Source organism: Scleropages formosus, chromosome 15 (genome assembly GCF_900964775.1).
Source record: "Scleropages formosus chromosome 15, fSclFor1.1, whole genome shotgun sequence".
In the NCBI taxonomy this organism is placed as follows: domain Eukaryota; kingdom Metazoa; phylum Chordata; class Actinopteri; order Osteoglossiformes; family Osteoglossidae; genus Scleropages; species Scleropages formosus.
Genome location: NC_041820.1, coordinates 26,307,000 through 26,330,857, shown reverse-complemented (window position 1 = coordinate 26,330,857; position 23,858 = coordinate 26,307,000). Strand labels below are relative to the sequence as shown.

The window sequence follows — 23,858 nt, the reverse complement described above, 5'->3', positions numbered from 1 at the left end:
CAGACAGGGTCGCTTTAAGCGGCACCACCGAAATTTTAATTGAAACATTTATTCCCTTGATTTTTATCACATCATTAAATATGTTAAATAAGCCAAGCTTTCCCTCATTCCCATCCAGCTTTCACGGTTCACTTCTGTCCGGTCACAATAGCCTCGGGGGACTCGAGGTTCAAACTCAGGTTCGAGGCTATACCATTAGCCGCGCATACTGGAAGGGAATACTATCGGTCTCAGATCAGCTCTGTTTTTCAGCAACAGTCGTGCCGCTCGCGCCTGACGTCACCGCCGTTCTCAGTAATGGCCTGCAACAGGTGGAATAATCGCGAATACAATTTTCGTAACCGCTGGCATCCTGGGATAGTCTACACCGGGCTGTTTTTACAAGTGCCCTCTGCAAATTTGTTTTCACTGGCACACAGTCCGGAGCTGTAACCAGCTGGGGAAACAACAGCGGAGAGTAATGAGAAACAGTAAATTGCGTTTTGTGCAATGAGCTGCCTGTTCCGGCCTGGCCTTGGTCCAGGACGTCAGCGTAAACATCGTTTTCTTGCTCATTACAGACAATCTGCTATTCTCCTTGGTTAGAAAAGCAGACCGAATGGGCAAATAGGGCGACGGCTTTATCAGCTCTGCTCATCGGCCCTGCCACTTGCAGAGACGATCTCTGGGGCCACCGTTCGGCCAAAACGTGCAAACCGACACCGATAAACAGGACAAAACGCAGAGTCTCAAATGAGTTCCGCTCGAGGCAACAACAAATATTTGTTTCTCGAAAGCTATATTTAATGCTTATAATGCGCCATGCTCCCGTTCTGCCAGACGTGTGTCGAGGAACGACGCTGTCGTTGGCGTCAGTTGTTGTCCGGCGTGTCCGCGGCGTCACCGCGGTAAATCAGAGTTTCACCTGGGCTCGGCTCATTCTGCTGCAAAACCACTCTGTGAACCTGTGAGGTTTTCACCAGACGCGGTTTCTCAATTTGCTAATCAGGCAGCACAGCGAGTAGCGCTGCTGTCTCCCGGCACCTGGGTGGTGCACGAGGACATGGGTTCGATCCCCGCTCGGTCTCTGTGGAGTTTGCAAGTTCCCCCATCTTTGTGTGGGTTTCCTCCGGGTGCTCTGGTTTCCTCCCACACTCCAAAGACATGCTGTTCAGGTTCATCCATAGTGTGTGTGTGTGTGTGTGTGTGTGAGAGACAATGAGAGTGTGTGTGCCCCATTGTAAGTAGTGTATCTAGCAGTGTAAGTCACCACAGTGAATAAGGGGTGTGGGCTGGTAACACTATGTAGAGTTCGTTGGAAGTCACTTTGGAGAAAAGTTTCTGCTAAATAAAGAAATGCAACTGGTTTCCAGCTGGATTTCCTGGAAAATCAAAGGTGGTTTTCTACCAGGCACATCTCACAAGCTTATTTGGCTTCTTTGAAAGGAGAAATGTCAGCGGAAGTTATTTAGCGGAGCTCCTCGAAAGCAGTAGAAAAGAAAATGTGGGTAACCAGCTTGGGGAAAGGTCAGCTTTCTATCGGGACCGTGTTCGCCTTGCTCTCCGAAACCTCTCAGCCTTCGACCCACAATCCTCCTGTGCTTCATGTAGGAGCCGGTGCTTTTCAAACAACACGGCCAGCCCATCAGCCAGCGTTATTACTTACGCGGTTAATGAGTCGTGGGCAGGGAGGGATTTTTTTTTTTTTAATGGAAGCGTAAATTGATTCTTTGAAAAAAGGCCCGAGGGGTTGGGGGAGGGTTAGGGTCTGTCAGTTCTGTCAGCTGAAGCAGATCGAGAAGAAAATGATAAACAGATGAAGGGCGGTGCGCTCCTGAATTACGAGCACGCATAGGGGTCACCGAACACATTCATCGAGAAACGGCGCTGCACTCATTACCAGTATGATTTCAGGAGAGGGCAATGTCCCTCATTAGCAAACAAGATAAGAAGAAATAGGTCAAATTAGTTTTTTTGTGCAAAATCAATTTATGCCTACGGGTCACTGTGTAAAAATGACAAATTGACAATATTATTATTATTATATTATTATAATATTAATATTGAAAGCGAAAAAGCCAGTTACAGCACCCTTTATAAATATTACAGAATACCGTATACTGTAATATTACAGAATAATCAGAATCTTCAACTCGTAGAATAGAATCCTTGAAGCGACACAGTAAAATCAATCTGTACCACCAAACACTGCTGGTTCAGCTGCTTCGGTTTCCTTAATAAAGTTGCAGAAAAATACATTTGAACTCGGTGTTGAGGAATTTCTAGGTGGAAAAACATGTTCTGAATTCTGTGATGTAACAAACTGTATTCACACACACACACTTTCTGAACTGCTTGTCCCATACGGGGTTGCGGAGAACCGGAGCCTACCCAGCAACTCAGGGTGTAAGGCTGGAAGCGGAGGGGACACACCCAGGACGAGACGCTAGTCCATCGCAAGACACCCCAAGCGGGACTCAAACCCCAGACCCACCGGAAAGCAGGACCCGGTCCAACCCACTGAGCCACCGCGCCCCCTGCAAACTGTATTTATTTCACATTTGTTCCTTTAGCTGAAGCTTTTCTCCAAGGCAAGTTACAATGTTGAGGTATTTACAATTATTTACTCACTTATAAAGTTGGGTAATTTCACTGGAGCAATTTAGGGTAAGTACCTTGCTCAAGGGTTCTACAGGTGGAGGTGGGGATCAGACCTGTGGGTCTAGAGGGAGCAGCTCCAACCACTACACTACCAGCTGTCTCCCTGATGTCCTGATTTCTTACATCAGTAAACCACATCTGGGCCTTTTGAAGCAGCTGTTACTGCTCACTTATTTAAAAAAAATAATAATTGTGGTTTATGTACCTTAATTCACTGTAACTACTAATCCATCTTCACACTGCAGAGCTCCAGAGCCTGACAGAGCTGACTGTTGCATAGTTTCAAAATGCACAAAGCGTGTGTATTCTCCATTCTCCCTGGAACACCCCTTGCAGCAAGTTTGACGTAGCAGGAGGTTACTGGTACAGAGGAGGCTCCAGGCTTGTGTAACCACACACAGTGGTGTACAAAGAACACTCTTTGGACTGCAGCGAGCAAGCTGACAGTACATCACAAAGCCTTCCAGAAACATTCTCCAAAAACATAATTTTCCCCTGTTTTCATAACAGAAACTTCCACTTTTCAGTTAAAGTGACTTGCAGCTTCCCATTCGCTCTCTGTCTATCACATAGACAGACGTGTCACTTAATGACGGGGATACGTTCTGAGAAACGCGTCGTCGTGCAATTTTGTCGATTTTTTGGCGAACATCATAGAGTGTACTTATACACACCTAGATGGTATAGCCTCGATCATAGAGTGTACTTATACACACCTAGATGGTATAGCCTCGATCATAGAGCGTACTTTTATGAACATAGATGGTGTAGCCTCGATCATAGAGTGTACTTATACACACCTAGATGGTATAGCCTCGATCATAGAGTGTACTTATACACACCTAGATGGTATAGCTTCGATCATAGAGCGTACTTTTATGAACATAGATGGTGTAGCCTCGATCATAGAGTGTACTTATACACACCTAGATGGTATAGCCTCGATCATAGAGTGTACTTATACACACCTAGATGGTATAGCCTCGATCATAGAGCGTACTTATACAAACCTTGATGGTATAGCCTTGATCATAGAATGTACTTATACACACCTAGATGGTATAGCCTCGATCATAGAGTGTACTTATACATACCTAGATGGTATAGCCTTGATCATAGTGTGTACTTATACAAACCTAGTTGGTGTAGCCTCGATGGAATCAAGAGATGCGGTAAACACAAGATTTATGACACTGCTGCAGGGCTAACACAGCAATACTGTTTTACAGTAAACTTTTTTTTGTAAGTAGAAAGAGTACACTGTAAAATAAGGATAAAAGGTACAGTATAGTAAATACATAATGCAGTAACATAGATGTTTATGATCATTATCAAGAATTATGTACTGTACATAATTGTATGTGCTATACTTTTATACGACTGGCAGCGCAGTAGGTTTGTTTACAGCAGCACCATCACGAACACGTGAGTAACATGTTGCGCTACGACGTTACGACGTCGCTGGTCGATAAGAATTTTTCGGCTCCATTATAAACTTATAGGACCACCGTCGTATGTACGGTGAGTCGTTAAGCGGCATATGATTGCAGCACACATTGTGGCCTGTTGTAAGACAAAGGCAACCACATAATTTAGGGTTAGGACTGCAGATTTATTTGAAAACAAACAGAACCAGAACAGCCCCTTTTCAGGCAAAAGCAACAATAAGAACCCAGCAAAATTAACGCTTCCAAGCCATGCCCTCCAATCCGTCCTCTGAAGTCCTCTAGCCTTTACAGTCTAGCCTGCCTTTACAGTCCAACATCCCTGCCCTTAAATGGGTGCAGCTGTCCATCATTATTCAGTTAGGACAGGAGCAGACCCTTGAGAGCTGTCCTTCATGCAACTCCTGCCTCTTTCCCAGGGTTGGCCCACCCACCAACTCGCTATACACACACATACAGTATGTGTGTATATACATACAGTATGAGTATTAAAGTTGTAGCATATGGACTCAAAGGTTGCAAGTTTGAATCCCATCTTTTGCTGTAGTACCTTCAAGCAAGGCACTTAACTTAAAAATTGCAGTAAAAAAATACCAAGATGTATAAATGGGTAAATCATGTTCATTGCTTGAGAAAAGTGGGGGTATGGTGGCGCAGTGGGTTGGACCACAGTCCTGCTCTCCAGTGGGTCTAGGGTTTGAGTCCCACTTGGGGTGCCTTGCGACGGACTGGCGTCCCGTCCTGGGTGTGTCCCCTCCCCCTCTGGCCTTACGCCCTGTGTTACCGGGTAGGCTCCGGTTCCCCGTGACCCCGTATGGGACAAGCGGTTCTGAAAATGTGTGCATGTGCGTGTGCGTGTGTGTGTGCGCTTAGGAAAAATCATCAGCTAAACATATAAATTTAAATCTATACAAGTAGGCATCATACCAGGGCACTTGAAGTTACATCCCTTGCCCCAGTGTCCAACAACATGGCCTCTTTGGACATTCCAGTTACCAGTCTGTTTGACCAATAGCCCAAAGCTGATGTGAAATAAAGACAATTTAATGCCAGAAACTGGTCAACTATGAAAATAAGCCCAAAGCGACCCAAGCGAATGAATGAATGTCAAGAACTTAATTGGTTAATAAAACACATCTACTTTGAGTTAGATTATAATAAGGACACTTTACAGCGGTACACAGAGTACATATTTTTAAAGACACAAAAACGGGTAAAAATGCTGTCTGCGGAATCTGATGTGAATTATTGGCAACAAGTTTTGTAAAACAATATAAAAGGAATCTTGAATGACTAAGACTATAGGGGAAGCTAAGGTGGGGGGCACAGGGGTGCAGTGGGTTTGACCGAGTCCTGCTCTGTGGTGGGTCTGGGGTTCGAGTCCTGCTTGGGGTGCCTTGTGATGGACTGGCGTCCCGCCCTGGGTGTGTCCCCTCCCCCTCCAGCCCTGTGCCCTGCACTGCCAGGTTAGGCTCCAGTTCACCGCATCCCCACTCAAGACAAGTGGCTTCAGTTAGCGTGTGTGTGTGGGGAGCTAAGGCATAAAATATGCTTTGTCACATGCTTTTAATGGAAACGGTTTTATTAGGAGAAATATTATTTTGTCACAGAAACTGTAACTTCAAACCAAGAAATAATACTGCTTTTGGTTGTGTTTTGATGGAACAGAACTGGGTGGGGAGCGAAGTTTATAGACCGGGCTGTTTTATTATTTCAGGTTGGGAGATTTTGAGAGAGTTGTGGCAATTTAGGAGGATGATCATCCAGAGGATGAAGAGGAACCCAGTGACAATAACCAAACGTACATTTTTGAGGTGCCCACTACATGGATGACTGTACAGGAGGCAGCTGGAAGTGTAGCGGTTCGAACTGTTGCCTCGGGTTCCGAAGGTTGCGGGTTTGAACCCCACCTACTGCTGATAGTAGTACCCTAAATTGCTCTAGTAAAATTACCCAGCTGTATGGATGGGTAAATAACTGTAGGCAACTTCGCAGTATAGGTTGCGTTGGAGAAAAGTGTCAAGATAAATGTAATGGTGCGAGACCCCAAGCTGTGGGCGGTGGCGGCCAGAAAGGAACAGGACTATCCAGTGAGTACTAATACATTATCAGAAAAGGTGGCAAGTGTTGGCGTCGCAGCGAACACAAATATTTTCTATTATGACTATATGAAAGAAGCAAATATAGTGAGGTAAAAGATGAATGCAGAAAAGCACTGAGTGCAACTCTTTTCCACAGTGGGGATAAGATCTATTAGATAATATTATTATAACACTGAGCTAAAGTACAGTAGCAGTTGAAAATGTGAGTACACTGGAAATTAAGGCATTCAGTTAACACATTTGACACCTTCAGCAGCAATTCCTTCATGTACTCAGACTTCTTACTGCTATTATAACCCAGCCTTCACTGTGGGAAATGTCAGCTATTAGTACACGCACATTGTCTGAAACCACTTGTCCCAAGCCAGGTCGCATTGAACCGGAGCCTAACCCGGCAACACAGGGCGCAAGGCTCGAGGGGGAGGGGACACACCCAGGGTGGGACACCAGTCCATCACAAGGCACTCCAAGCAGGGCTCAAACCCCAGACCCACCGGAGAGCAGGCCCTGGGCAAACCCACTGTGCCACCGCGTCCCCTACAATTAGTCCACAGAATCCGTTTATTGTCTCGGTCCTCGCGATTACCTGAGATATCAGTCTCAGCACAAACTCCTAAAGCAATCTTTGGGAAATGGGGGAAAAACAAAAATGTTAATAGAATATACTAGAAGGTGGCGCTCATGCTGAAAATTCCCACTGCGGGATCTCTCCCACTTGTGCCGTAAGTGCACGCAACCAAAGGTCTGAGAAGGAATGTCTCTCCAAAAGGAGAGGGTAAACATCGTACTTGGCCTCATGGCCCAAATTCACACGGAGGGTCTTTCGAGTTCCTGCACCATGGAAACCAAGCGAAAATGGGGACTGCTACTCCACTGCCAGCCAGAGATACCGTTTGGCTCATCAAAGCAGACGGTCACCCCACACCTAGCACTGCTTTTCAGCGCTTTGAGCTCTGTTGACCTTCAAGGAAGGCCTTTGTCCCACGGGAGTGTCTGGAGTTATTGAGGGGATCAGGGGACTTGGAGTGAATTTGAGTCTCTAATCCCAAGTCCTCGTGGTGGGACACACATGAAAAACCTCTCTTGGAATGAGCCTGCATTGCCGTCAGCGGAATAAGACCATCCTGGGCTCACTATTGACCAACTGCCAAAGCGCTCCAGTAACAGGAGGAACTGCACCAAATTACAGCTACAAGAGTTGGTACAGATGGAAAATTCTTTGACGTGACATAACTTTGTCCCGTCTGCCAGCAAAACAAAGCGAAGATGAACCGGGACCTGATTCTTTGATGGCTGCAGCCAAAGTGATGCAGGAGATCAGAGTACTACATCAGGTAAGAAAGAGTTAAATGTTTTGCCTTAGTGTAAAGCTGTTCTGCTGCCCCCCAGCGTCCACACTGTGCCTTGTGCATGGTACAAATGAAGTAACACCCGCCTACAGACCGGTGTACCCTTCCTTAACAGTGTTCTGGGCTGACACTCTTCATAGCACCCTCCTATAGGCTGGTTTACTGCTCTTTATTACCCTGTTACGGACTGGTGTACACAGCCATTGGTCCCGTGAAGCCAGCCAACTGCAACCCACAGAGAAACCATACCTTAGATGAAGCAATCAAGAACGAAAAACTTCGGTTGAAGGACAGACTGCTCTATGCTGAGATCCAGTGGCGCTCTGGAGAACAGGAGAGGGAACCTACCTTGCCTTCCAGGGAGCCGTGCAAGAGAGGAGTGGAGATGCTGTCAGATTTGTTTACATCCGTATTTTCATCTGGGTCACTGCCATGTGGAATACATAAAAATGGCAGAGGGACTATGCTGGGAACGTTGGACATTCTTTTCTTTGACTTGACATGAGCTGCTTTCCAGCAGGATAAATCTCCAGCGTAACGCACATCAGAAGCAGTATAATACATCCTCAGCATATGCTCCACCAGTAATGGGGGGGGAATCAAACCTATAACTTTTGGGTCCACAGGCAGCATCGCTAACCTCTACACTACCAGCTATAAGGAAAACTTAAAAAAAAAAAAAAAGTAAAACAGAGTACTTTGATTTGAAATTGCAAGAACAGCTTGGCAAGTGGTTAAAAATGCCACACAAATTCAGATTCCATACTTTAAAGAATAACTCCATAATTTTCTGGTAACGGTCACTTACTCATCATGAAAATCTTAATACAAAACTTCAGGCCCAATAACCTTCATAATAGAACCTTCAATGACAGCTTTTTATTGCAAAATGTTCAAATTTGATGTGCCCAGATCCTTTATGTCAAGAGTGCTTTAAATTCTTCAAAAATGTGTACCCCTGTAGTGCTCGAAAGGCAGTACAGCACAGTGTTATTTTGGTTTAAAAAAAGTTGGCACAATTCATGTTTTTCCTTTTTCTCTCAAATTTCCCCATTTTAAATGAAATTGGTGAAAGTTCAGGTTTGCAAACAATGAGTCACATGCTATGGGGGTGTGGTGGTGTAGTGGGTTGAACCACAGTCCTACTTTCCCGTAGGTCTGGGGTTCAAGTCCCGCTTGGGGTGCCTCGTGGCGGACTGGTGTCCTGTCCTGGGTGTGTTCCCTCCCCCTCTGGCCTTTGCCCTGTGTTACGGGGTAGGCTCTGGTTCTGTGTGTGCGAGTCACATGTTTGTGAATTTCTGTTTAGTTTTTTTAACTGAACATTATTATGACTGTTTGGTGTCAGTGTTTAATGGAAATACTTTTTGGCTCATACTGTGTGGGGTTTTCTCTTAATTTACATTTACATTACATTTATTCATTTAGCAGATGCTTCTCCAAAGCAACGTACATCTCATTACTGTAGGAGAGTTAAGAAAGGGGGGAAAAAAAACCTCTTGGGGAGGTTTGTTTTTTTTTTTTTTTTTATTTCACTTACGTATTCCAAGCTTTACGTTCATTGTACATGGTCATACAAGTTTTATTACCACACAATAACTTAAGCTCAAACTACAGCAGTGGGGACTATACAAACAGCAATCCAATTCAACAGAAGACAAGAGAAACAGAAATTATGTAGGAATATGTAAACTGAGGTCGAGATTTTTTTTCCAGGCCTATACAAGCCAAACATACCACTACATGGAGAAGTCACTCGTGTTCAGCACACATTTAGCTCTATTTATTCCATTGCGACACACAAGTACTGGTCATTTGAACTGAAACTGACAGAAGGCAAAACATAACTTCAAATGTAAACTGAAAAAAATTAAATGATGTTCTTAAACAAGTGAGAAATATTCTTGTCAGTTCTTTTACATTGAAAATTGCACTGCTTTAGCACAGGGGATAAATACATTTGAATATGCATGAATGAATTTTCAACTTCATAATAACCAAAACATATTATACTGTTATATTATACAGCTAAACAATGTTTTACACTGCTTAAAGAAATAATTGATGCTCTGATGAATTATTCAGAAACCAACACTTTGCATGGATGTGCCAGAATGGTTAGAGGTTCACTGACTCGGGTCTCCCCTTATAGTGTAAGCAGATATTTAATATGCAAAAATGTTAAATATTTTGTAGATCAAAATTAGCCTTATTAAGCTGGGTAGCAATGTTGGGCCAGGCTTCTAATGAGCCCCATTATTTATGGGTCAAAGAGTTTTACAGTATAGTTAAAGGTTCTGGTAACTAACCAGAATTTTAGTGACACTGCTGCCCTTCAGCTTAAGCACAAACTACACTGGTAGATGGAGGGCTGCCTGTGGTTAGGGGGCACGTCTGAGGAAGTGCTGCTCATAAGGTGGATTGGGGGTCCGAGGGTAGGTTAAACGGTGATCAGGCTGATGGGTGCAAGGGCAGGGTTATTAGTGTGTTGTGTGGGATCACTTCTCTGTGGAGAAGGCCCTTTTCATGAGCGGTGGAGGTGTCTTGCCGGTGTCATACATAGACTCTGGGGGTGGTGTGCTCAGGCAGCACCAGTCTGGTGTGCGGCCTGTCTGGTTGTACTGGTCCCGCGAGATGGAGCGGCTGCCCAGGATGTCCTGCAAGGCCCCAAATATTGCACCTAGGAGTAAGGAAGATGCCAATCAGTCACTCAAACACACACAGACACATCACAAAGTCTCACTGTCTTACGCAGTTCATTGCTCACGGGCAATGAAAATATTTTAATAGAACAATAAAGGGCTGCTTTGCTGAAATTGTTCCTGAAACTCATAACTGCCATCTCCACTCATACACATTCGGTACATTTTTCAAAGCAAACTATAGGGCTGCTTTTGATGCTTTGGTCAAACATACGCAAAGCATTAAAGTCATGTGCTTTAAGACGTTTTAAACAAACGGTACGGCAATAAGCAGCACAGACTAAAATACAACAAAATAGCACACAAGCAGAGGGGGAAAAAAATGTTAGCATAGCTCGCTGGAAAAAAGAAAAGTACTAGTGACAGAAAAACCTTCAAGCCCAAGCACATCAAATTGAAGTTACTGAAAGTAAAGAAAGACCACCGCAGCCAATGTAAACAAGGCACTGAGGCTGGCACTCACCCCCGAGCCACGCGGTGCAGTTGGGCTTGGCAGGTGGGCTGTGCACACGGAAGGTCCTGCTGGAGAGCACCTGCTGGTACCTCGGCTTCTCGGCCAGCAGGCGGATCTCCGCTAGGAGGCGGTGCAGGAAGCCGGGCAGCATGGCCGTACCGCCGATGACCACAAGGTTCTCGGCCAGCACCTTGCGTGTGTCGATGGGGCACTGGAGGGAGCGCGGAGCCTACTCACTGCACCATTTCACACTATAAACAAACTCCCACTACCACAAATCTACTCCATGGTGACTTTGTACAACACCTGAAAAGTGATGGATGCTAGACCCATACTGTAACAATCTGCGGTACAACAGATTTTCTCAATCCTAATCAGGTGTCTGTGCTCCTGCCTAAACTCTCAGGTGTGCATCACAAGCCCCATAACCTTCAGTGGAATTTTGATGAGGCCACTTACGTTAGTAGGAATACAATACTTCCCTTGCTAGCTGGGCTAAACTCAGTTTAGAAATGTTGATCCTCTAGGTTATCTGTGTTAACTCACCTTGACCAGAGCATCGAGCACCAGCGTTGCCACAGACTTCTCCTCGTTGTCCTGTTCGAACAGCATCTCCATTACAGAGTCCCTTCAAACAAGACCCAAAAGTTGTCTAAGTCACCAACAGAGCTTCATATTTACTGAAATTTATTTGCTCAACTACCCCCAAGGCGGTATCACATCAATTTTACTTCTTCCGGCAGCTTGTTAGTGATTTCAGAATCACTTGTTAGTGCAAAGTGTCAGCCCCATAATAACAAGCTTGTGCTACATAAAAGAAATTTTAAAAAAAAAATTGATATTAATATTGTTACATATAAATCACACACACATTTTCTGAACCACTTGTCCCATACGGGGTCACGGGGAACCGGAGCCTAACCCGGCAACTCAGGGCGCAAGGCCGGAGGGGGAGGGGACACACCCAGGACGGGACGCCAGTCCATTGCAAGGTACCCCAAGCGGGACTTGAACCCCAGACCCACTGGAGAGCAGGACCCGGTCCAACCCGCTGTACCACCGCACCCCCCACCATATAAATCACTTGCATATAAATCATAAAAAAAGGTGAAGTTTGATAAGGTGGGTCTTTAATTTCATGGCAACAGTAAATTACTTCAAGTAAAGTTGTAATTTTTACATGTTACGCTATTACAGAACATTCATGCCAGGAATGCAGTGTATCTAACAATAAAATGTCATTTTGGACTATAGAAAAGACATATGTAGAGGCCTGACAAGTGAATTTCTGAATAAGAATTTGTGGATTAACACTCTAAGGGTTACATATAACTAGGGCAAATAATTACTCAAAATCAGCAGTCATTTCTGTTACTAAGTTTTTCATAACACCATTTGGCTCGTGCATGAACAGGAAACAGCAGTTAACATAGTTGTATATGCATAACATTACGCATGGTTCAGTTCTCCCCCCCATGCTTTTTTTTTTTGGAAGTGCTGAGGTTCCTCAAATTTCACTTTAAAAAAAAAAAAAAAAAAAAAAAAAAAAAAAAAGAATGTACCTAAGAAGTGCACTGGTGATAAATTTTAAGGAAGTGAGTGTAAAAGGAAAGCTTGATAACATCAAGCTTTGAACAAAATGAAAGAACATGAGATATTATTCAAGCAACTGGCAGCTCTCTAAGGTGAGGTCCCATATTTATTGTATAATTTCTTTATTAAAAATTTCAAGAAGTTTAAAGTGTGCTAATATTTTTATCAGGATTGTTATGGAAATCTGGCGCCACAGCGAGTAGCGCTGCTGTCTCACAGCGCCTGGGTGGTATGAGAGGATGTGGGTTCAATCCCCACTCGGTCTGTGTGGGTTTCCTCTGGGTGCTCTGGTTTCCTCCCACAATCCAAAGACATGCTGTTCAGGTTCATCCATAGTGTGTGTGTGTGTGTGTGTGTGTGTGTGTGTGTGTGTGAGTGAGTGAGTGACAGAGAAAGTGTGTACTACTGATGTATGGATCAGAGACCCAGTGTAAGTAGTGTATCTAGCAGTATAAGTCACCGCAGTGAATAAGGTGTGTGGGCTGATAACCCTATATAGAGTTCATTGGAAGTCGCTTCAGACAAAAGCATCTGCTAAATGAATAAATGTAAATTGGTAATGCTTTGGACACAAATTTATTTAGGTTTACAGTTGTCTGCCCCAACCCTATTCTTTCCTTAAACCCCGTTATTTTTACTGCGAGATTTTCCATAACGTGACGTTTTACAGAAACGCATCAATCGCGTTACAGCGGAAACAACTGTGCTTGAATTCTAAAAGACAAAAATTCCATGTTGAAGGAGTGAACTGAAATGGTTATGAATGTAAAAACCTCATTAAAGCCAACAGAGTAAATGTGTCGGATTATGAACCTTGCATCTGATCTAAAGGAGCAAAAGGGAGCCACCTGATTGATCCCTTGATGTGTATAATCTTCTCTCCATCCAACGGATAGTTCACATCAGGGGGCGGGGCTGGACACTGTAGGATAAGGCAGACATTAGTCTCACATCACAGTTTCAGTCATCCAAGAAAAGATATGAGATTGACCAGCATCTGCCTCTCAACCTCTCCAAGACTGAGACCTTTTGCCTCCTGGCAGATCCATCCAACGCTCCTAAAGTCTCTGTCAAACTGAACAATTTGCTCATTTAAAATTGGTTTTATTGGTCAACAGTCTGGGGATAAACTATCAGCTCAAGTCTTTGCTTCTTCTAACACACTGAAAGTATAACCTGAAGCTGCAGATACCTCCTATCTAACATCCACAGGATTCGCCTATATCTCACAACTCAATCTACAGAGCTCCTGATCCAGGCCATGACAGTACCCTTGACCTGATCTAGGATACAGCAGCATGACTTGTGTTCAACCTACAACAGCATTTCTATGTACCTTAATCCTCACTACTCTCCACTGGCTTTTTGTAGCTGCCCAAATCTAGTTCCAACATTCTGGTTACAGCCTACGAGAGCATCAAAGGATCTGCTCCCCAATACCTGTAGGATCCAATCACTCTATATACCCCAGCAAGAGAGCTGCACTCCTCCACCTCTGGCTGCTTTTGGTTCTACTCACAAGAGGTCCAAAATCGAAAATCTGAAAGTCAGTTTTTGCCCTGATGTGTGGAACGTGCTGCTTCTGTCCCTCACAGCTGCTGAATCCCGTTCAGTATTCAATGGCCTCAAAGTGCATATATTTTAGATCCACTTCTCTCCCGAACTCCCAGCTGCTCCATAATTTTGCACCACACCTTCTGTTACGACCTCCTTTGCATTTCCTGTCAATCATATATGTATGTACTCACTAATGAGCACCCAAGAAAGTGGTGGCACTGGGCAAAATAATTTCGCTTTCACAATCGTGTGTACGATTGTATCTAAAACTCTTCATCTGCAGTGAAATACACTTTTACTCTGAGATGTATATCACTTCGGCTGAAAATAGTCTGCTAAACGAATAAATGTAAATTCACCTGCTAACCCAAAACCAGGTACCTGGTTACGCTCACCTCTGCTGTGCCCTCCAGATTGAATTTAGCCTCCTGGATTTTCAAGCCCCTCTGGAGATCACTCACAAAACAGGTCCTGACTGAAAGACACCAGAGTTCCAGGACAGCATGCTACAGCATCCCCTTAGCCAAGTCTTCACAGCTCAGTTACAGGACACCTAACCACAGAACTATAAATGCAGTCTGTTCTCTATTTTAAGGGCTATAACTCAAACTGACTTCATAGTTTACTATACTTATTTGTCTTTTATCTTATTGAATGCTATCATACCATCTGTAAAATCCTTACAGGGGACAGCCTCTGATTAGGTCGGGTCTACTTAGAGTAATTTGTGTTTGCATAATCACTGGCTTGGCTTCCATTGTATAGTGAAGCATCATAAAGGTATTAAAATTACTGTATTATTATTATTATTATCTGCAGCTTTTGTCCAATTTGACTTACAATGTTAGATAAGCAACAACAGTTCACTCATTTGTACAGCAGCAAATTCTTATAGTGTCAATTCAGGGCAAGTTGCTTGATCACGGGTACTGCAGCAGTATCTCAGATTCAGAAACGGCCGTGATCACTGTGGTATCTTCTGCCCTACCCGCTGAACTTATTCCTGCTGTTTACTGATGCAATACTGGTAGAGAGCACATGTCAAATTTCAGAGAGAACGATACCTATCCTCCATTAATTCATATCCACCTACCTTTGATGTCCTCCACGACTTCCTCTGGAATGGAACCTGAGACAGACAAATGCACCTATGATTGCTCTGTACATCAAATAACGTAAACCTGTCATTTCTCGTTCAGCTGGAAGAGCCCATCAGGAAAACACCGCTTAGGAATACAGGGAGAAAACTTTTGATACCTAATGTGATGCGCAGAGTGCTTAACAAGATGAATGTCCTGCTGGTTTAAGAGGCAATGGATGACCAACTAAAGAGAAGTCACAGAGGTACTTTTGAAACGCACCTGTTGGTGGATGTTGCATGCATTCCATCTAAAAGATTCATGTACATCTAGTCTCTCGTCCATGTATGCAGTAATGAGTGTGTAACAAAACATGACGATTTACAGGCATGGAGCAACCCCTTTACACGGGGGACACGAAGAAAACAAAGTTAATGTGGGATTTATACTTCAAAAGGCAGGGATGGACTTGATGCAGTATTAAGAGAAGAAATGAACCTAGTGATGTGCAAGAAGGCTCTCATATGCATGTATGTAGATTCCAGGCCAAAATGCTTTACAGATACTGGTGTGATTCTTAACCATGCACAGCCCTGTACTGCACATATATGAGGACTGCGTAGGATTCAATTTGTCTAAAGCTGCTTCTGCATATTCATTTTCATGAAAACAAAACCCTTGTCACTTTTAAAATGTAGGCAAAGCACATGAATATAAGCATTTCTGAAAAATGCTTTGAAGTATTTGGACATAAAACCCATACAAAGAGAATCCTGATTTCCTACGCCATTAAATTTAATCAGAGATTAAATCAATCCCATTTCTGTGATTTATTTAAACCAGCAGAATTGTGTATGAACTGAAAGAGGTTTGAGGATTCAAATACAAACCATCTGAATCACATAAACATATACAGACACATCTGCCTGCATTCATTATTGTGCTCTTAAAAGAAAATCTCAGCAGCACAAACATCTAATCAAACCGTACATGACATGATCATAATTGATTGCACTGTACATCATTTTATCATGTCATTAAAATCTATTCAAAACTACGCCAAACAATAGTGTGTAGTTTGATTTTCAGCAACTCAGAAACCTTTCTTTCAGTTAAATGAGAAGTAGATTATTTGCTGCTTCGGGCTAATCAAACCACTAGGTTTTGAGAAACGTGCTTATCACGCAACAAGACAATAAATATAGTCTGTTTATGTGACTTACTGATCACAGCAGGTAAACTCTGTCCTGTGCTGGACTCGGTGTCCACGGTGCACTGCTCCACCAGCAGGCTCTCCAGCTCCCTGCACAACACACACCCACATGTACACGTCAGTCAATGTCACTCAATATCCCCAATATGGACACGGTGCTAGGCATCAGGACTGGGGCTCCAGATAGAGGGGCCACCAGAGCAGGTTCGAGGCCCACTTACTTGTGAATGGCCTTCCCTCCCATCGGCAACGCCTCCCAGGCAGACAAAATGGGGATGCCTTCATAGACCTAGCTTGCTGTTAAGGAGAATCTGAGCAATTTCACCACTACTGTACACAGCTTTGTACATTGCTGTATAGGCATAAGGTGGCGCAGTGGGTTGGACCGGGTCCTGCTCTCCGGTGGGTCTGGGGTTCGAGTCCCGCTTGGGGTGCCTTGCGACGGACTGGCAGCCTGTCCTCGGTGTGTCCCCTCCAGCCTCTCGCCCTGTGTTGCTGGGTTAGGCTCCGGCTCCCCACGACCCCTCATAGAACAAGCGGTTCAGACAATGTGTTTGTGTATACAGGCATAAAGCATCTTACTGGAGCAATTTAGATTAGAAACCACCGATAAACTCAAGATTTGTTCCTTCCTTGGTCCAGAAATTACAGTATGCTACTGTACTGCTTTTTCAGGCAGCGTCTTATTGCTACTCTGCAAAAACAGCCGGCTGTCTCTGCGCAAGAACCTCATAGGAGAGCCCCAGTGCAACTCAGCAAGATCCAGGATACAGGCAACACCAGGGTCTCTGTGTACCCGCAATCCATCACCAGTGCCGAGTTAATTCCTAGAGTCAGCACGGACATGAGGTGGCTGGGGGCGAAGAGCACAGAGGGCACCTGGGGACAGGAACATGACAGGCTGCCATGATGTGAAGAAATTCAAATAACATTAATTTTTAATTACATTTCTGTACACTCGTCTGTTTATTTAAATGAAAAATAAACACTGAACAAAAGTGGTGTAAAAGCCAACACTGAAAAGAAATCATCAGCCTTGTGCATTGTGTTCAGATCCCAGAGAAAAGAGCATACAGTACATTATAGGTCATGCAAAACATTTGTACCTCAAAATGCTTAAATAAGACTTTCGTGAGGGTCTCCCTGAAGTGTGAGGGGCAGAGCACTGACTCGACGATGACCACCCGCCGGTCCCGTGGGTTCACAAGCAGGTGTCTGCAGGTGGAGATAAGAGCCAGACCCCTCAGGTGAGTCTATGTCAGTGCCTGTATTATGATGAGCTATTGATTCTGGACGTTTGGCTGTGAAAATCTGATTATCACATTACCACTAGTCACACAGTAACAGAAAGAAGGATTTGCAACAAACAAAATGGAGCACACTACACACTCAGAAACAAGGAGAAATCCAGGAATCAGAGATGGTGTAGAAACACACACTGTATGATATTTAAAAGAGATGGGCATGTCACACAGCAGACATGAAAAACAACAGACTGATAATTAGGGTATCTAGCTGGTGTCCATAGAATATTACAAGACAACCAGGAAGGTTGCCCCTAACATGGGAAGACTGCCTTATCAACATCTCTTGCTACTGAAAGAATATGTATAAGAAATTCTCAAAATAGAGAACTATAGTGTCATTGCAACCCACAGTCTTGGAGAAGCCCCCACTGAAAGCAGAGGTCCACAAAGGGATCAAGGACATGACCGCGACCTTTGGTATTCCTGCTCTCGACAAAACCAAGTGCACAGGTCATCACTTTGGTTGAAATGTAGAATGAACTTTAAGGGGGCATACATTATTCCACCTAAAATTAGGGCCATTTGACATATACAAGAATAAATTCTCTAAACATTTGGAATAATACAAATTAGAGATGCCAGTAAAGATGAATACTGATTCATTCATATACACTAATAACTGTTTTTTAATTCATGTGTTCAAACTTGAAATTCATTCATGAGTCCACAGAGAGAGTTTCAATGAAGAACCCCAATGTAGTTAACTCAGTTTAAATGGGTCCTTTTAAACTGTGGTGTCAAGCTGTAGGCCAAAAAGCATAAGGAAATAACAGCCCTCACCTGAAGTAGAGCATATGGATGAAGTCCTTGAGGTTCGAGTACAGCTCATCCGTATTGATGTGGTACTGGACAACTTTAACTGGCTGTATGAGAGGGAAGCAAATCTTAGCACATTTACAGTAAAATTCCATGCAGTCAAAGAAAGGCGACTGCAGACAGATCAGCCGACCGAACCACTGACCTGCTGCAGTCCAGGTTTCTGAACCTCACTGGGAATGATACATCTGGGCCCAGTCTCACCTGCAAAGCCACATCTGTGTGGAATAAAAAAAGCAGAGAGCTCTTGATACGTGTCACAACACACAAAGAATTTAATAAGTGCAGCTAGTAGTGTAGTGGGGTGTGCGGTGGCGCAGCGGGTTTGGCCAGTTCCTGCTCTCTGGCGGGTCTGGGGTTTGTCCCCTCCCCTTCCAGCCTTGCACCCTGTGTTGCCGAGTTAGGCTCCGGCTCGCCGCGACTCCACTCGTGTGTGTGTGAGCTGGTATTGTAATGGTTACAGCTGCTGCCTTTACACCAAAAGGTTGCAGATTTGGATCCCACCTCCAGCTATAGCACCCTTGAGCGAGGTACTGACCCTAAATTTCATTCCACACAGTAAGATCACCGAGCTGGACAAATGGGTAAATAAAGGTAGGTAGATCAAAGCTGCGAGTTGCTCTGAACAAAAGTGGCAGCCAAACGAATAAACGTAACGGATCAGGTCCACTGAAATCGAAGGAATTTGACTCATTTTGAGAAACAGCCGGGAACTGACGCAAACAACCCGAAGGCTTTAAAAAAAAAAAATTATTTCAATGACTGCTTTAGCTCGACACTCATTGGGCACGTGACTCAAGATCACAGTCATATGCTCATCACGTTCTCCACCTACAAGCAAATTTCTGCTTCCACCGCCCTCTAAGAAACAAAGACCCCTGTATGTTGCTATGCCACTATCTCAAATGTTCCCTTTGGATACAAGCTTGTTTTGTTTTTTTTTTTGAGCACACTTCTTGGATACATAGTGAGTCTTTATGATATGTGATGTCACCACTTTCTAGAGGTGTACTGTGGAGTCCATCCTCACAGGGTGTGTTACATCCTGGGGTGGCAGCTGCTCCATACAGGTCAAGAAAGCCCTACAGAGGGTGGTCGAAACAGCTCAGGAAATCATCGGCACACAGCTACCAGCAGTCGAGGACACCTACACCACACGCTGCCTGAGAAAGAGCGCCCGTACAGGGTGACTATGATCTTTCATGATGATGCGCATCATCATGAAAGATCATAGTCACCCTGCACGAGCACTCTTCTCTTCCCTACCATCTGCAAGACGGCTTAGGTCTATTCAAACCCGCACAGCTAGGTACAGGAACTGCTTTTACCCCACTGCTGTAAGAGTATACAACACTAACCAATGTGCTACCTTTAGTAACTAGAGTTGAACTGCTCCACCCAAGCATATTGGTACATTACACTGTCACTGCCACTTTAAGCATTCTCATTCTCTCATTCTGAGCTCTCTGACTGTCAACTGGCATTATTGTTACTACTGTTACCATTATTTATCGCTATTGCTGTTGCACTACTCACTGTCATTGTCATTGTTTTGTTTGTGCAGTGTTTCTACTGTCTTTGTCCATACTAGTCTGTGTGGAGAAGCAGTCAGGAAGATTTTCATGATACATGATGTAGTACACACAGTACTGGTACCTGCAAGAATAAACTTGAAACTAGTGTGTAGCTGGCAAATGTAGCAGTGTTGAGAGCACAGCTCTAAGGAGGGGGAGAGACACACACACACACACACACACACACACACACACACACACACACACACACACACACACACTCTGACTGAGGCAGACACAGAGACAGAAAGAATCATGGGAGTGGCAGAGACACACAGACACTCTGACTCTCTCTGACAGAAACACAACGTGTGTTATGTGTTCCCTCCTCCTGGCTTGACGTAAATAAACATTTACCCGAAAAAGAACGGTGTTCCCCCCTTCTATTTAGCTGTGTAAATTAGGCTTTACATTTCCAGTTTAGCTACAACTGAGCTACTAAAACTGAGGTGGCGAGAGACAGCTAGCTACTACTAGCTAGCATAGCAAACGATGGATGTTCTTACTTGGTGTAGGATGATCCCAGATCAATGACCACAGCGGTTTTCTCCCCGCCGCTCCCGAGGCCCTCAAACAGCGGCATAACTAAATAAACCCACTAAATATACAAATTCATAAAACTGAAGCCTGGATAAAGGCAACAAATCGCCGTTTCAATACACAATTTCTCCACTCTGTCCTGCCTACGGCGGGGTCCTTTCACATTTCCATAGCTGTCCGTATCCGCCTGAACAAAACATCTTTCTGTCCAATTCAATACATAATACTCCACTTGTGATAAATCCAGTGATGGATATAGGAATTTTTGAGGTTCTTCATTTAAAGACGAAAGAATGTTTAATATCTAGAGTGTGGGTCTTTGATCGTGTTTCAGGCAATATTATAGTTGCCAATACAACCAATGTACGTAGCGTAGGTAGCGGACTTCGAGTGACTCGAGCGATTCCAGGATTTTTTAAATGAGGTGGCACAGGGAGGACCAGGAACCAGTCGGGGGGAGGAGCCCGGGGGGCGTGGGAAATCAGAAAATTCTATGAGAAAATAAAATCGACGTTGACAATTGGTTTAGAAAACACAGATTTGTGTAGTGTCCTGTGCCCTAACAGGTGGTATTACATGAAAAGTGGCACTGCACAAGACCTGAAAATCGTTTTGTATTGGATAATTGTTTTGCATGGATAGGACAACACAATTTTGTTCTACTCAACAATGTCGTGTCTCTCCTCCTGTTTGGAAAAACCTGATACTGTGATTCCGTATCGCAAATCAAGCAGCTATTGACAGCGCTGTGATCCAATGGCGTTGAGCATTGACAGATTGACAATACTCCACCCCAATTAAGTTTTGGGGAAGGGCCATGGCCAATCATATTTTGGTGGGCGGTGCCATCCTTGGACACGCCCCTGGTGGAGCGCTTTGTTTTAGAGAGACCTTTGTACTTAGTGTTTTACATTAGTGTGGCGCTCTGGCTATTTTTTTAACATTTAAACGCCCTTGTGTTATTTCACCTTTCAAACTTGAAAAGTCTGTTATGTGCTTTCTGTGTTGGGAAAAATAAAATAACCATACATGAAAGAAGTACTAAAGGAAATAATGCCGTCTTGTGTCACAGTAAGAAAGTCACGACACTCAACGAAATCCCATACAAAAAGGGTTTATGAAAATACATACTCCGTTTCATACCTTTGGCTTAAGTATTGAGTATAACATCACTTCTGGCCCAAAGAGCTATTATATTCACTGGCCATTATTTCTGCTAAGCACGGGGACTATTCTTCAAAAGGTTACCGCACTTCACTGCATATACTCCTAAAGAATCAAACAATCAAAACTTAGCACCTGAAATAGCAGATTCAAGACTATTATCATTTAGCTATTCTTCTCCGAATTGATTTAGTGTCAAGTAACTTGCAAATGTTAATGTATAAGCATACTGTATAACAGTACTGTGTTGTAATGGCGCTAAGGGGTCTGATGTAAATTCGTGTAAATAGTTAGCGTTAGCGCCAATTCTTGCAGGTCGTCCTGTGTTCTGCCATGGAAAAACGTGTATGTTTTACCTCTTTGCAGAACCAGGAGGGTGAGTCCTTCGACACTGCCCAGATGTTGGAGGTCGCATCTTGTTTTTATAGAAATCGGGGAAGTCAGGGAAACGGAAGTGGTAACAGAAAGGAGCTTTTTAGAGAATTTGACGTTGCGAGTTCCCGAGGACGCCCTTGGTGGCTTAGAGAGCCCCGTGGCTTTGCTCGAGCTGTTGGATGTGGGAGTTTATTTCACGTTTTGGGATGTCTCGGGGCCTACTTTTTTGCGCGTTGTCTAGGAGGTCTTGAGCAGGGGCATGCTTGCTAAGAGTACGAGGACGGGGTGCTCCAATTGTTGTACAAGAGAGGCGATAAAGCCGATCTTGCCAACTGGAGACTCCTTCCGATGCTTTGCATGGACGCAAAGATCATCGCAAAGGTTCTGACCAAGTGCCTAAAGAAGGTAATGGCCGACATGATCCATCGTGAACAGACGTGCAGAGTGCCTGGGCGTTCTGCACTCTGGAATTTGCACCTGGTCCGGGATGTGATCGCCTAGGTGGAGGACCAAAAGGTCCCCCTCGCGCTGGTCGGTTTGGACCAGGAGAAGGCGTTTGACCGAGTGGATCACCGCTTCCTGTTTAACACCCTGAGCAGATTGGGCTTTGGAACATCTCGGGGCCTACTTTTTTGGTAGCCGAGTTACCATCAATGGCTCTCTCGGGGGGTGGGTACCCCAGCTTAGTGGAGTGAGGCAGGGTGGTCCGCTTTCCCTGCTCCTCTATGCTCATTGAGCTACTGATGGCCGCCGTTCATGCCTACCCGGGGTTTGATAGTCTGCTCCTGCCGGGGGCGGCAATGAGGCGGAGAAGCTGGCCCAGTGCGCTGGCAACACTACATTGTTCCAGTGCTCGGACCGGTTGCTCGGCCTGGTTTGGGGACTCGCAGTGGCACAGTGGGTTGGGCCACGGTCCTGCTTTCCGGTAGGTCTGGGGTTCGAGTCCTGCTTGGGGTGCCTTGCGACGGATTGGCGTCCTGTCCTGGGTGTGTCCTCTCCCCCTCCGGCCCTACGCCGTGTTGCCGGGTGGGCTCCGGTTCCCCGCGACCCCGTATGGGATGAGCGGTTCTAAAAATGTGTGTGTGTGTGTGTGTGTGTGTGCGCACAGCACCGTGGTCCTGCGAGACATGACATTTCGTCCCACTGTATGTCCACACATGTAGTGGAATGACAATAAAGCTTGACTTGACTTGACCTTGCCCTGAATGATGCGGAGAGGCCTCAAGTAGGACGTTTTTCGATCTCGTCTGGGGGGGCAGGTATGAGTACATGAGGAAGGAGATCATGTACCTTCCGAAGGAAGAGGGAGGGAGAGATGTGCCTGACATTCCTCTTAAACTCGACTGCCTCTTCCTCTCCCGGTTATGTAACCGACTGGCAGCTCCGATCGAGCATCCCCACCAGTACTTTGTGCGTCTTTTGACCCTTCCGATACACCAGATGGTGAAGTCCTGGTCCAACACTGGGCCAAATGCCGAGCCAACAGACACCTTAAAAAGGTCCTCAGGGGGTTGCTTGCTTCAATATTACACACCGAACACCGGTGTCATCTGCAACAGCGAAGACTTGAACTCATCTTTAAGAATCATCATTAACATTTTAGTTTTATTTTGCTACTTTCAGATATGGTTTTTTCTTCGAAGCTCAAGCTAGGCCAGCAACCCTCCCGGAGTAGTCTTCTCACTGCAGATGACACTGGTGCTCCAGAACACACACACACACAAGGTCTGTGTTTCATAAGACTTTACTTTATTGCTATTTAAAGTCAATCAGCTGTGCCAACTCTTCCAAAGCAAGTAGTGTGGCAGAGCGGTTCACTTTGACACCGTAGCGCGCGCCACAGCACGGCGTCCTCGTGCGCTCGCGCTATGAGACACGGAATGTCCCCCCCGCCCCTCTCTCTCTCTCTCTCTCTCTCTCTCTCCCTCTCACACACACACACTCACACACA

General features: G+C 44.7%; 1 protein-coding gene across 1 annotated transcript; it reads right to left on the bottom strand.

The window, feature by feature from the left end:
- Positions 1-9,040: 9,040 nt before the first annotated feature.
- Positions 9,041-21,022, bottom strand: actr10 (actin related protein 10). The gene is made up of 13 exons (XM_018764091.2): positions 20,335-21,022; positions 18,400-18,472; positions 18,219-18,301; positions 17,238-17,346; positions 16,903-17,010; positions 16,353-16,420; positions 16,142-16,221; positions 14,933-14,968; positions 14,235-14,314; positions 13,131-13,204; positions 11,236-11,317; positions 10,699-10,900; positions 9,041-10,213 (listed from the first exon to the last, which is right to left on the bottom strand). Exons 1-13 carry the CDS (start codon positions 20,409-20,411, stop codon positions 10,032-10,034), a joined length of 1,254 nt encoding a protein of 417 aa, XP_018619607.1. The 5' UTR covers positions 20,412-21,022; the 3' UTR covers positions 9,041-10,031.
- Positions 21,023-23,858: the final 2,836 nt, after the last annotated feature.

What these genes read in the sequence shown, in the direction of transcription:
- actr10 (XM_018764091.2), bottom strand. Translation starts at nt 20,411, where the DNA reads ATGCCGCTGTTTGAGGGCCTCGGGAGCGGCGGGGAGAAAACCGCTGTG. An exon ending in CTGGGATCATCCTACACCAA is followed by an intron (nt 18,473 to 20,334) that starts GTAAGAACATCC and finishes TATTCCACACAG; the next exon opens with ATGTGGCTTTGCAGGTGAGA. An exon ending in ATCTGGAGGGCACAGCAGAG is followed by an intron (nt 13,205 to 14,234) that starts GTGAGCGTAACC and finishes CTTATCCTACAG; the next exon opens with TGTCCAGCCCCGCCCCCTGA.